Source organism: Notothenia coriiceps, unplaced genomic scaffold, assembly GCF_000735185.1.
Source record: "Notothenia coriiceps isolate Sejong01 unplaced genomic scaffold, NC01 NC01_scaffold00032391, whole genome shotgun sequence".
NCBI classification, from domain to species: domain Eukaryota; kingdom Metazoa; phylum Chordata; class Actinopteri; order Perciformes; family Nototheniidae; genus Notothenia; species Notothenia coriiceps.
Window position 1 is genome coordinate 61491 of NW_011365092.1, and position 14652 is coordinate 76142.

General features: G+C 39.1%; 2 protein-coding genes across 3 annotated transcripts in view; both read left to right on the forward strand.

Moving 5' to 3' along the window:
* taf6l (TAF6-like RNA polymerase II, p300/CBP-associated factor (PCAF)-associated factor) overlaps window positions 1-14652 on the forward strand; it is a 358002-nt gene that overhangs the window by 52102 nt on the left and 291248 nt on the right.
* Window positions 1-14652, forward strand: part of LOC104960800 (protein bicaudal C homolog 1) — a 58402-nt gene that overhangs the window by 4182 nt on the left and 39568 nt on the right. For both annotated transcript variants that reach the window (XM_010788960.1, XM_010788962.1), the window contains exon 2: window positions 11592-11638. In XM_010788960.1, the coding sequence (XP_010787262.1) occupies window positions 11592-11638 (47 nt within the window). The remainder of the gene's footprint in view (window positions 1-11591; window positions 11639-14652) is intronic.

Sequence of the window (14652 nt, forward strand, 5' to 3'; positions counted from 1 at the left end):
GAGCAAGTGTGGGAAAGAGGTAACATTTTCTCCAACTACAGTGATAGTGTCTAAATGTGCATTGAGGTGTTTGTTTTAAGCATACAGGCCAAGTGTTTTCAACTGTAGGTCAGTTTGCTGAACCTGGCTGTGGGTTTCCTTGCAAAGACTAGCAATGATGAGTTGTGTGGTGTTTGTGAGGGTGTTTGGGCCTGCTGCAGGGCCAGTGTGTACACACATCGTAACAACATGTTTGCTGAGTAACTGCAACAGCAACCTACAATTAGGTTAAGTGAATCATTTTCTTCATTGAACTAATTTGTTTTCCCGCTCCTTAACCACAGACTATTATTAGGTAGCTGTGTCTCAGACTGGGAAATACTGTTACATAAGGTATTGAAAAAGTACAAGGTGTTCACAGGTATTCTCAGTTAGAAGTGATAATGTTGTCACTGTCAGTGATGGAATATTATATAAAACGGGCCGCTTCTTCACCTCATGTAGTATGTGTAGGGGAATATTATCCTAGTTGTTTAGGATACACTTCACACACAACTTTATTTGCTAGAAACACAAATTACAAATGCATTTATCTGGAGGCCAGTGAAACTCTTCCTCTGGGAAGTAAAAATTGCCCTCTAGTAAAAAAGTAATTATAACTATTTTCCTCCTTTTTATTATTTAGAAGATTATTTTTCTGGCTACCATACCCACATAATGAGGGGAGTACGTGTGAGGGCCTCATCCTCCTCTTCCTCCCGGGTGCTGAGTAAGACTCACAGACAGGAAGTGAGTCTTGTGGGGAATGTGCTGCAGGCTTTCTCTTCTCTCTTTCGTTCTCCCCCTCTATTGCTCCCTCTCGAGCATTCAAACACTACTCTGTTGTTCCAGCTTCCATCAGATCGTCTCTGGAGCTGTTGGACTTTCCCTGATCTTTATCCTGACACTACAACACAATCCTCACCCCTTAACCTTAACAAACCCGGGCACAATCTGTATTGAATACACTGAGTTCTGTATCTCAACCAAATGCTTTTATATGAATCTAAAGGGAAATGAAAGATGGAGAAGAAGGGAACTTTGAGAGAAACCTTACACAAATCACCTTTTGGAAAAATGCTGTGAAAAGTGGAAAACAATAGACGGTGCCAGCACTTGAGAGGAAAATCCTGTCTGATGTGTAAATGGTACATTCCCTCAGATGAGGATGACATCTGTCATTTTGAGAAATTGTAATGTTTAAACCAGATCCTGATTTCTGGATTCTTTACAAAATGTATGTGCAGGTTGTTAATGTGCCAAAGCAGCAAATGTTCTTATTTCGTAGTTGTCGACCACAAGAAGAGGAGCAAGTACTTCCCATTCCTTTTTTCCAGTCACGTTAAATGGCTGAGTGGGAGGGGTCCTGCATGGCGTACATTAAAAGGAATGCAAAACATATAAAGGAAAAATAAGCGTTGGATTTTAGAGGTATATCATTTTCTACTTCAGCAATAATAACGTTCGCTTGCTACCCTTGCTAGGGCCAGAAGTTCATGTTTAAATGTTTGTGTCATATTATTTAGAAAACTCTTTCCCTTTTTGTTTCTCACATTTTGAGAATGACTGCTGTAGCGGTCCAATGGAAACCATTGTTCTGCAAACGGTCAACTTGAACTTGAACAACTTGAAACTTGAACAACTCAAAACGTCACTTCTATGCCTGTAAATATATTACAGGAATAAAAGATTGAATCTGCTTAAGGTTATGCAGAATTATATTCACCTGCACACAATCTTTATGGAAAGCAGACGTATACCAGAACATTCAAAGAGTAAATGGTTGGTTGGTTGAACTTCATGTATTTGGCCAGTCAGTGGGCTTTGCTCAGTACCCTCTGGCCACTTTCCCCCTCTCTCCCCTTTCCTCTTTCTTTCTTCAGATTTTACTGAAACATGCTGATACAATTATACAATTCTATCGGATTTTGCTTACACGTTGAATTCCTTCATCCTGGGCATGATGAAGCTTTCAGGAGCTGTAATATAATTGAGCTTCAGTCGGCGGAAAAACCTGTAATTCATTACTCAAGAAAATAAAACCAGGAGTCCTATTTCAGCCGTCCGAATGGAGCGGGAGTGCTGTGACCCATTTCTCTGCTCCTGTAACTGTGAAAGGGCTGAAATGAATACCTGTTTTTCTACGTCCCTCAAAGCTCTTTTTCTACAACCCTTTTCAAAGTGCAGATTTACATTCTGTCTGGTTTGCGGTTGCTATTTTAGAAACTTTTCTTGGGGAGGGCACCCTTGACTTATCCCGCACGCGTGCGCACTCACACACTCAATAAATGTAGAAAGACACACACATACATTACACACACACACTCACACACACACCACCCAGCCCTTGACCACTCCCCCCAAGAGCTTTCAATGTTTATCTTTGGAGAACCTCGGGTTTTGGTTTGTTGTTCTCTCTCCTCATTCAACATCCAGTACAATCTGCCTTCTCTCCACTTGCCTTTATTGTAGAAAAAGCATTTTTATAAGAGTACCTTCTTGATCGAGCATCGGCTGTTGCCAGAATATTCTTTACTTGAACAAAAGAGAAAGGATGAAAAAAAGGAGTTTGTCCAAAGGCAGGGGTTCATAAAACACTATAACTGCATTATGTTCATTTCCTTGAATCTGCTCTGTTATGGATGATTCTATTGGACATATCAGGGGGAGATAACTCAGACGTAGTATTAAAAATGCGGTAATCAAGGAAAGAATTCCCAACACTAAAATCCTCCACAGATTCCTAATGTCTCTTCAAAGGAGATAAGTATGACTCCATGATTGAAATGAATGTGAAATGTCAATGATTTCCCAATAGCACAATGTAATGTTTACATTGCAACTCTCCGCTGTTAAGTGAGAGTGACTCCCTACGCTCCATGGGGGATCTCACACAGTAGATACCAGGCACCAGGAATGCACAGCGTTGTGTAATCACTTTCAGCGTTCTCACAAGGGAGATAAAGGAGGAGATGATAACCCAAACATATTACTAACAACAGCTTGATGTATTATTTCCTGGACTGAAAGATCCTGCTGTAAATATGCTCCTTTGTAAATAAAATGTCCTGTGTTTTGAAGACATAATGAACCGTGTACGTCATAATTGAAAAACTATTAAGGATGTACAACTTAATAACTATTTCTAATCACGTTAGACCTTCTCATTCATGTAACCTGGGGTTGGTGAGTCTGGTTTCTCTAGCAGGCTGTCATCATCTGCCAGAAAGTAACATTTGGCACTAAGTGCATTTATTTGATGAAACAGTTGCTTGGCAACCCTTAAGGAGTTGAGAGAGGATAGAGAAGCTGTTTCGAGTACAGAGGGAGACCTCTGCGCAAAATGGAAATGTTGTTCTCTTCGGTTACCAAAACTAGAGATTTGAAGTGGTTTAAAAGCATTAAGTTTCAACGTGTGATTTAATACCTGGCGGGAAGCAAAACATTTTTTTTCAGATGCCTGCTAACCAGCTTTGTGAATTTCTTTGTCAAAAACTGAACTGTAGACAGCCCTCTGTATCTCAGCTGACATTACATATTTAATCATTCAAGACATTAAGTTAATGGTGAAAAATCATTTGTTGATATTACTTGTTTAAAAAAAACATGAAATTGTTTTTTAATAAATTATATTTATTGTTAATCTTTTATACACTGGGCATTAAAATATAATTTTTCAAGAAACCAGCTATGGTGCAAAGATAAAATATGTTTTACTGAGCCGCAGACCTATTTATTTCTCCCAGACTGCTTTACAAGTGTCCATAGCGAGTGTGAAGTAAATCCTAAGAAGCAACTATTAGCTTAACAAGTGATCTCACAGGACAGATAAATGGCATACCAGTGTAATCTCAAACAATTTGTAGAAGAATTTCTACTTGTCTGTCACAGAAATATTAAAAGCCTCCCATTTCTCCTTTAACATAGATAAAGAAGTGTTGAAAGCCCAAGAAGCTTCTCTGGCAGTGTTCACATGAGAGATCACGTTAAGAAAACAGCCGGTTCAGCTGTAACTGTAAACCTCACCAATCCTGACTTGTTGATTAGATCCCACTGTAGTCTTGGAGAAGCAGTTAAAGATGTTCTCAGGCATTGAAGGCTTTTGTTTAGGGGCCAACTTGTTTAGGTGCCAACTTGCCAAAGCAGTTCTCAGGGACACTTAATACATACAAGATAATTCACAGCAACAAGTCTGATACAACCAGAAATACTGTTATTTCTGTGAAAGAGTCGCAAAATCGCTCAGGATTGATGAATTTATAATGTCTCACAGTATTCATATTAATATTATTCACTTCGATAGCGCTCACACACAAATTGACACACGGCCATTTAAATGAAAAAGGTGGTTTGAAAGGTAAGCATTTACCCTTTAAAGGAAACAGTGCATTCATTAGCATTCAGTCAGGTTGTCATGCAGTGACGTGGGGGGGCTGTTGTCATCAATCAAGCCTAAACGCCTCACTTCAAAGACGGGATGTTTCACCTTGCAGCTGACACGCAGTTGGGAGCAATAGGGCTCACGTCTAAATAAAAATAGACAAAAGCCAACACTTGTATGTTTAGCCCTTGATAAGCAATTATAATTCACTCAGAACTTCCATGAAATATGCTATATCAATATCGCAATGTAACAATACACACATTCAAGTTTCATCCAATTGACCAAGAGTGAATGAGTAATATCATTAATTGATACTGATTAAGCTGTTGATAATAAGTCAGTAGGTCTTTATTTATTTTACATTAAACAGTAATGACATTATGAAGGTCAAGTTTTGACTGCAACATCTGTTGTTAATCACTAATTGTTGTTGATTGCATATCGTTTATAGTATTCAGACATTTTGTCTAAAGATCTGGATTTAGGATAAAAAAAGTCCTGTGTTAATCCCGCCTGAAAACACCCTTTCTGCTAATAATAGAAAAGTAAACATTAATGAGCACGGGTGCACTGCTTACCCAATGAGTTTCCTGCATTGCGTGCGTGTTCGTGTTTTGCTACGTCTCGGAGGCCCTCTTCCTAATATCATGTTGAAACAGCTGAGAGCTTCTGCGTGCAGGGAGGGAAGGGCATTGGAGAGCTAGTGTGAAAACATCATGTTCTCCGTCTCTATATGGTAAATGTAGTTCTTCCATGTTATGGTAAATGTAGTTCTTCAACACCAGCCGCTGTGATCACCGCCAAGAGGCTCTTAAGTCTTACAGTCATCTCACTTTAGTAAAGGCATGTGAGCATGAGGTGGACCGAGACGTCAAACCTTTCATGGATTAGAGTTGTCATATGTTATGAAATGATATCCTAGGGAAAAAGGAGTTGTATAACTTTTCTAATTGAAATGCCTGCGTGTACCTTTCTCTGAATGTCCTTAGTTTCACCTTAAGTCCTCTTGTGGTTATTGCCAGTGCAGAGCATTGTGTCTAAGCAGCTCTGTAAATGTAGAGATTTAGCCGGTGCCTTTGTGGGGGCTCTTTTAGCTTTTGGTACTCTAAAAAAGCTCCTGTCGTCATAGAAATCCTTTGACGTGCTTGATAATTCTCGCAGAGCACAAATGTTGGGTTAACTAGGTGTATAAACTCCCCTTTATTATATGACGGTTATTGAATCAGTCACTGATATAGCTTGTTGAAGATAAATGGATATTGGCTTACATCTGAGCTATGAGGTATTTGCCCTATTGTTATTGGAAAGTCTTTGTGGATTTGTCCACCGTTCCATTAAACCTGGATAATGTACTGAAACTAATAGTGAAAATATTCATGTCAAGATGTCTCATTTGTTTTTTTACAATCTGTCTGTATTGTTTGCTTTAATGTTGCATGTGTGGATTAAAGCCATGACCGTAGGAAACAACGCTGTTTACATTCCTTCAGTGTCAAAACAGCGGAATCTCCCTAAAAGTAAGTCTGTCCACAAAATAATGGACACCAGACCCTGCTCCATCTGCCATCATCGAGTCCTTTATGCTTTTACACCTACAACTTCTTAATTTAATCCTCACAGTGGCAGCAATTAGATACATTAAATAATTACATGGAAAGAATTAGAGGGTGTGAATCAGATTAACCGTAACCATCATGCTTTGTCGAAATTATTAGACAATTGAAATGACTGCCTCAAATTAGTGCCACATTATTTGCTCCATATCTTTGAAAGAAAAGCAGAGAGAGAATTGATTGTGACATGTGATGTGTGCTCAGGGGTCTTGTGTCGTTTTTTCAGCTGTGATGTCTTTACAGTCTGCTGTGCTGGAAGGGTGGAGTGCTGCATTGTCCTCGTATAACCTGGGCCATTCTAGCACTTCAGAAACAAATTAAACAAAGCATTTTTGATACAAATCTAAGCTACTAAAGGCTGAAAAATATATGTTATAGTAGGGATATTTTTCTCAACACTAAGTCTTAAGGGAGGCTATCATTTAAATGTGGTTTCTCGGTTGACAGACAAAATAATAGGCTGTTTGGTTATCTAAGTAATGAGGCAAAAGCTATGCAATTTTGTGGTAAAATGTCTGTCAATTATTTGAGAAATGAGCGAAACGAATTTAAAGAGTATTAGAAGAATACAATGTGAATTTGAGAGCCACCATTTTTTTTGATGTTGTGGTTTCAGCATTGAAAAGGGTTGCAAGTCAGCAGCTGACATTCAAATGGGATATGTTGATCTTGAATGCAACAAAAAATCTGTCAGCAGGGATCACACAATATTGGCAATGTCAGTGAACTCAAACATGCAAAACCATCATGGCAGTTTTTAAATGATATCAGATTTAACTGCAGTCATATGTTCATGTACAAGTAACATGACACGTAACATGTAATGTAATGTAAACAGTTTTCTGGTTGGCAGGAGAATTGCTTTTTCTCTGTAATTCACAAAACCTGAAATCTACATTACCCAGAATGCAGTTCAATCCCCAACAGTTCAGTCATAGATTTGTTTGTGTTGTGTGAGTTGTGGTCCTGAGCTGATGGCCTCAAGCAGAGGCGAGGAGCGGGCTTCAGAGGAAGAGCTCAATAACCCCATAATCTGTTTCATTGTCAAATTTTTAATTTCAATGTTTTTAAACTTTCATCTTAATCAAAGAATAGTCAAGAGTTTTGTTTTCTGTAACTCCTCTTACCTGTGTAGTTGGATGATCAAATTTATTCTGCCACCATTTTTATGGTACTTGCAAAATATGATCACTTACCTGTTTTTAATCCCAACCAACAAAGCTCTCATTTGTTTAATTTTCAAGCAGGGAAACATTAGATGTGTTGAACCAGGCTTGTGCTTGTGGTAATGAAGGAGACCTGTCTGCCCTCGAGATAGCTACAGTACAAGAGCTTCAAGTAGCTCTTGCCTCGTAGCAAATTCAAATCTTAAATCGAAAATGTTGTCCTTCATTTTAAGAAAGCTAAACTCCTCTGTACCTTTTGTAATCTGTAGTACAGTGCACATTTAGAACAAGTGGTTCTTACGATGGGACTGTCAGTTCCCATATCGTTGAATATCCCAGATCTCAGAGCAGACACCCTGCTTTCTCTGCTCTCCCACAGCCGGCTTACACACCACACATGTGCCAACAGGATGTTTTGCTCTCAGCACATGCTTCATGTTTTCACTCATGTTCCATATCGGATTCTTTTCGGCTTACTGAGCTCACATGCCAAACATTTTTTTGCAGTTGTGTGTGTGACTCTTTGGTTTATAACACATGGTATTACTCAATTGTGTCCTGAATCATGCAATTAGGCCTAATCTAACCTTATTATTTAACCTTAGCGTTATGACTTCTAATCTAATAGTACTGACATAGTAAAACAGCAAACACGTGTTATAGTCTGTGTGTTGTTTTAATAATCAGTTGGCTTCATAGTCTGATTGGAGGAGAAGATTAGATATTTGCTCGTGTTTATGACTGCATCTCCCAGTGGAGGCAAATAAAGTACTTAAAAGGAGAAGTCCTCATGTACAGTAGTGCATGTATGCATGTTTAATGAGAAGAAGTGATTGCATGTCTACAATGTAGTGTTTCTGTGGAAACATGTGGATAGATCCTGTCAAAGTATAATGGCATTAGGAACGCTTTGAATGCAGATGAAATAGACATTTGAATTCACTCTGGCAGTGTTTTTGAACTAGTATTAAAATATAGTTATCGTGCCAATGCTACCTGCACCTGCCTGCCCTGTTGATGGTGTGTGATGTTCAGTTAGTGGCACTAATTGTTGTTCTGTGTTTGCTGAGCGTTATAGATGCAGGTTTGCTCAGTCACATCGTTCCCTCTGCCTGACTGCATCCTCAAAACGGGAGGCAAACAAACAGCAGAAGTTTTTTTTCTTAATCCTTTTCAGTAACTGTTTTCTCTGTGAATAATAACAGACCTCTGTTACATATCCAGTATTCAAATTAACGACAGTTCAAGTGGAGCGTATAATTCAATATACTGTAGAAAAAACAATGTTTAAAATCATTACTTAGGAGGGCATTATGACCTGTTTGTTAGTGGCTTTTAACCTAGCACACCAGGTTTTATATATCTTTTTAATTGGCGACTGAAAGAGGATTTACTTTAGGGATTTGCTTTGATACTTGATAAAAGAATAACACGGACGGAAAGGCCCAGTGAAATACTTACAGTCTGTTGGCTGTTGTTACATTTTCTTTGTTTGTCTTAATTCTTACAGGAAACGCCAACTCTTTTATAAACTTGGATAACTTCAGGCCACCTAAGAACAGAGACGTTCAGTCAGAGCTGGTCTTAGTCATCCTACGTCAAAGCAGAAAGTCATCTTAACTAAATATTGGATGTCAACACTTACTACTACTTAAGATCATTAGATTAACAGAATATATTAGATTTTCCGCCCACATTGATTTACTATGAGCTAGTGATGTCACTAAGAATAACTCCTAACTGTCGGTTACTTTTCAACCCTTTTTTCATCCTTTAAGTGTCTGTCTATTTCCCACAGCTTCATACTCTTAATATTTAAAATTAAATATGTTGATGGTTATCATATGAGAAAAATTTACTAACACAAACAATCAATTATCGTTGTAGTTTCATTTTATCTTTAACAACAAACAAAGAATCTTTTCACCTCTAGCCCTAACAATTTTTTTTTTTTAATGTGTGATAAACTCAGTCCACATCAGTGTTTACGGCTTGCTGCATGCCTTTTCCATTTACTCCACCATCTCTGCACAGCATCTGGCCGTGAGCCGAGTGAATCACTGTGTGCATCGGCCACTCTGTAAAATGACTGTAATTGAAACAAAAATCTGAGGCCCTTGAAGCAGCTAAACAGGAATACAACATTGCTTTAGCAACTTTGTTATTTTCCCTTCTGTGACATTTTCCATCTGTTATTGTAACTCTTCCATGGAGTCCCAACAGTTGGCATTTTCTTTGGTCAAATGTGTCTCCAAAGCAAGCAATGCGTTTAAAAAAGATTGGTATAATTTGATGTGTCGTAGCTCAATGGGTTGGCAATATGTATCTTTACTTTGTGGGTGATGTTTTGAATTAGATATTGTCTTATTTAAAATGTAGGCTATGCTAGTAATTTATATAAAGTGCTAGTTGTTGGTGGGCGTATTCCTTACGTCTTTATAAATAGACACTGAAATGCTGTTAAAGGGTTTTTTCACCCTACATATCAGTTTCTAATATAGATTATTCATACATTTCCCTTCTGTTGATATTATTCTGTTGTTGAGCGATGAGCCAAAGAGTAGCCAGCATCTGTTAGTTATCAGTGTGATGTGGTGGTGTGTGTTTGATGTACACAAACTTTATCTGAAATTGACTTACCCTTTGAGCCGCGGCAGAATTGTCTCTTTGTCTTCATTAACTGTGGCCTGCACTTGTTTACTGGGCCGTGTGCATAAGTACAAGCATGTGTTAAACGCTCCTGATGTATCGCCATAGGCCGTAATGTCGGGTCTGGTGGAAAATGAAACCGTGTTCAGTGAGGGTTTTCATTCTCTGTGTTGGGGCTGTTGAAATGTGAAATTGATAGGTAAAGTCATTCTGTAACAATGCCTCCACATCGAGGATTCACATCATACAGTAGTGTGCACTGCAGTCCTTATATTATTTGTAAGGAAAACAGATTTTAGGTATAAAGATTAGGTGAACTATGTATACAGTATATACATTTATCTACAGCTGAAATATGTGCTTTCTGTCTCTGTTCCAAAAGAAATCCCCTTTTCCCTGCCTAGCTAATGTTTGCCTATATGTTCACCGTGCAAAAATATATACTTTTTAGTTTTATAATTCCCCCTGTGGTTGCAATTGTGATGTTTTGAAAATAATAGGGCTGCAAAACACAACTACCGGTACTCACTTCACAATTGATCAATTTGGTAACTAAAACAAAAAATGAGGACAAAGGGTCATCATCATTTCCAAAAGAACAAGGAGACCACTTCAAATAGCTTGTTTTTACCCACCAAAAGTCCAAAACATTATTGAATTAAATATTGAGTTTCCTATCATATAAGACAAACAGAATCAGCTCATAGTTACAATTGTGAAGGGGTAACTAGATACGCCTTAGCCTTTTTGCATGAGAAACAACTTAAACAGTTAATCCGTTGTAAAAATAGTTGCTGATTTATTTCCCGTCTCAATTCATTGGGTAATCTTGCTCGGCCAACGCTAATTTAAATGTATACAGTTCAACGGTTCATTGGATATAAAAGCATTGTCTTCATAGCATGACTTTTGTTTTTCTTATAATCATAACATCATTCTCGAGACAAGCCTTTATGCCTGAACTGTGCAACCCACAAGAGATATACTGCAGCTCCTGACCCAGATTCGCTCAGACAGCAACAGATCCACCTCGAGAACGCTGACTGCAACGCATCATTAAACCTCCCTGTTCTCCCGAAAGGCCGAGGAACTTGAGAATTCTCCTTGGAGAGCAGATATGTATTTTGCATCAACAGAGCGGCCACAGTTGAAAGGACTTGCAGATGTGTTGGAGCAACGACTACAGGCCTCATTGGTTTCGGTCGTTGGCGCTCTTGTTTCTATCCAGCTTACCGTATCAGCTGAATCTCTTGGCTATTTCACGTGAGAATGTACTTTTCCTAAGTGCTTATTTTGTTTACAGGTGCTTTTGAGCTTTTCATATACTGTAACCCCCAATAGCCGAAGTGTACAGTATGCTGACAGATACATTACAAAAGTGTTAAAGCCTTTTAAAGAAGTGTGAAGGGAACACCAGTTGAGCTAAGTATGGTATGAAATACTTCATTAACTCTTTCCCTCCAAAGTATTTTCACTGTATCCATCAATTTGTTACACGGAAGCCGTTTCCCATCTCAAGGATTATAGAAAATGACTGTGAGCATTCCTACCTATGAGCAGTATCAGGATCCGTGCCAAACACAATATCCAAAGGAATGGAGATCCACCATAAACACTGCTCTGAGTGAGGATAGCGTAACATTGAGGTGACTGGATAATCGGTCTGTGATTTGGCTGTTAAGGTTACACTGCGTATAAAAAGTGAGTTGGCTCTGTGTGGTTTGAGGGATTTATTTGTTCTCTTTCTCTGTCTCATTCTAGCTGCCTCTGAGGGGAGAGTGAACGGCGGAGAGGATTTCTTTCAGGAGGTGAGTGTGTAGTCTGCACTTGGACGGTGTTTACTTTGTCTATGTGTTGCGTTCAAGCCTGCCGAGCATCACTTCTCTCTTGGTGAAGGGAGCAGATGTCAGGTGCTCCTCCAGTCACTCGCAATTACAAATCAAACCAAACAAAAACAACAGAACGATGCTGACGTTGAATCACTGCAGGGCTCTGATCCTATAACACAGCTGACACAACACAGTGAGCCTTTCTCCCTCAAATAATACACCATATTACGCCAGATCATTTCTTCAGTATTGCATGAGAGAGAAGTTGAACACAGGCCTGCTCCGGCCAGCTCTGCCTTTTCTTTGTCACTGATTTAATTAGTTAATTCTCTCAAGCCTCATTACATCCAATAAAACTAGGATCTGCCTCGGTGAACTTGAATAGTCTTGAATGGTTTCTCCCATCACAACTTGATCCCATTGTGTCATTGCTGCTCCATGATCACTCAAGTGTGTTAAATATTCACTGTAGATGTTGTATAGTCACTTTTATGAATCAATTATCTTTTACAAAAGCTACAACTACAAGGATTCGTTTTTAGTACTTTCTATTAAAGCCTCAATTTCTCCAACAATTCACTTTTGAAATGAATCTACATTGAATAACCTTTTCCCCAATTAAGAAATTATAAACGTATGCTGTCAATAAGATACATTGCTTGACAGCACACTAACAACCAATCACATAACAGCATTAATCTGTTTTCTAACAATTATATGGCAGACCTTTTCAAACATTTCACAAGAGAATATTTTTGGCTTATTTTATTAATAATGTATCTATTTAAATAGATTATGTCTAAGATGAAACAGTCCTTGTTTTTTACAGGTTATACATAAATTGAAGGGAAATTAAAAGATTCTTTAGAATAGTGAATGTAATTAGGATGAGAAACACTTTTGCCATATTGCTCAACCCTAACACTGACACAGTTCAATTGCAGTTATCATTAAGAACATCCCCTTTGGTTTGTTTCTTGTTTAAAATCCAGCTTCCTGTATACGTTAAATTCCCTCCATAGTATGTTAATGGCCTGTAATGAAATAAATGATGGACAGCGGTTTGTTTTAGCATTCCCCTTTTGTCTATTTTCCGTGTTTGGTTTTGGAGGTTAGAAAGCTGAGTTTAATGTCAAAGAAGGAGGCAATTTAGCTGTCTCTGAAGCAGTTTTCTAAAACCAAGTAATGCAAACCAGGCGCCTCGAAATTCTCTTCCTTTTGGAACAAAGACTCAACAAAGACCCTTGATATACTGTAGCTCTGTCTCCACCTTTTTGGGTCTGGATATAACTGTAAGGTTTTAGATATCCAGTGTAGGTGTCTACCTCGTTACACAAAGATATTCTGACAAACTAAGGCTGTTCGTGTATTGACTTTCAAAGTCACATATTTTAAAGTCTCTGGCTTGAAAGACTCTCACAGCTTGTTCAAAGAAACTGAGGTTATTAGAGGATAAATTGTAAATTAGTGCGCAGCTGTTTGGGTTTGCATGCTGGCAGTGCTAAAGTCATGTTTTTATTGTAGAATTTCCATTTGGATAACTCTGTATAGTTTCCCTCTGATAGCGTGATCACTGTACATGCCCAATTAAAGTCAGGAAAATAAACACTGAGTGCGCCTGTGGAACGGTATTGTTGAAAGAAAATGGATGAGGTGTGTGAAATACCTTGGAGTTGCTGAAAATGGAAACTCTTAGTTTGGCTGCTTCCTTGCCCGTCTAACACACCCATGTACTTCACACACTCAGAGAGACTCATAAAGCACAGCCATAGCAACTCTCTCACTAGAGTAAGGTAATTTTTGACGCACAGGCTTTTAAATATTAGCTCTGGGAATGAGATTTAGAGTTCATTCTCCAATGAGCAACATAATGGTCCACCCCCACATTTTCTCTACAGGCGGTGGTTGATGAAACCCTCTTACTCACTGTCTGTTGGACTTCCTTTGAGTCCTGAGCAAAGCTTGTATAATGGAGCACAAACAGTCCTTCCTCTTCATGTTGTTGATGAGAAAGTTGAGAGGAAAGCAGAAAGAGTGGGACCACAGGAGGGTGCCACAGCTGGGAAATAAGCATTGTGCAAGTCACTCCAGCTCACATGGGGAATCTAGCCAGCTTCATGTCGCTCTTTCTGTACAGTCTTGTTTTTGTCTCCTAACTCTTCCTCCTGCTCTTCCCTAGATCCTCCTCCCCCTCCTGCTGTTATTTGATAATTGCATTTCATTAGACCGATGCCTGATGTGTCATTGTTATCAGTCTGGTATAACGAGGGGATTTCTCTGCAGATTAATTGCTTCAAGTGAGCAGTTCATCGCACAGTTGTGCTTTGCAATTTTTGGATGGAGGACTGTTGGAGTGTAAAATCATGGCACAGACCACTAAGCTGTTTGGAGAGCTGTGCAGAAGTTGAGCCGCGGGACAGCTGAGTGCCGAGAAGCTCGGCTGGTGAAGACGATAACTGAACCACAGAAGAGCTTGGAGTGGATTTGAGTTGTGAGATGCCTTTGAACCTCTTGCAACTTTGTCTCTGATCCCCCTTCCATCACTCTTTCCCAGGAGCTGTGGCTCTGTAAATAATGCCAGGCGGGATGTATAAGTGCCAGTTCACTCAGATCTCAGGCCAGGCATAATTCATTTGCTCTATAGCGCTGAAGCTTCTTGTATTTTGCTCCTCTTGGAAAAATAGGAAAACAGTACCATCGAAACATAATGACAAATGTTTGTGTTTTTCATAGAGGTTCAATTCGTTTATATTGCTTTATATTGTAGTTTTAGTTGTAGGTGTAGTGTTTCTCTTTCATAACTATGCATATGTTAGTAGTAGCCCGAGGTGTTAGGGGCTTTAGCTGCGAGTTAGCACTTAGGTTGTTAACATGAACTCAGTTATGGCTGTGGAGTCTCGTGGGGATGTTTCAGTGCATGCTGTTCCCTCAGTCGGTCTCCTAATTCTGCCCTCTTTACACCCCTCTGCAGTCCTCTGTCTCCCCCCCCCCCC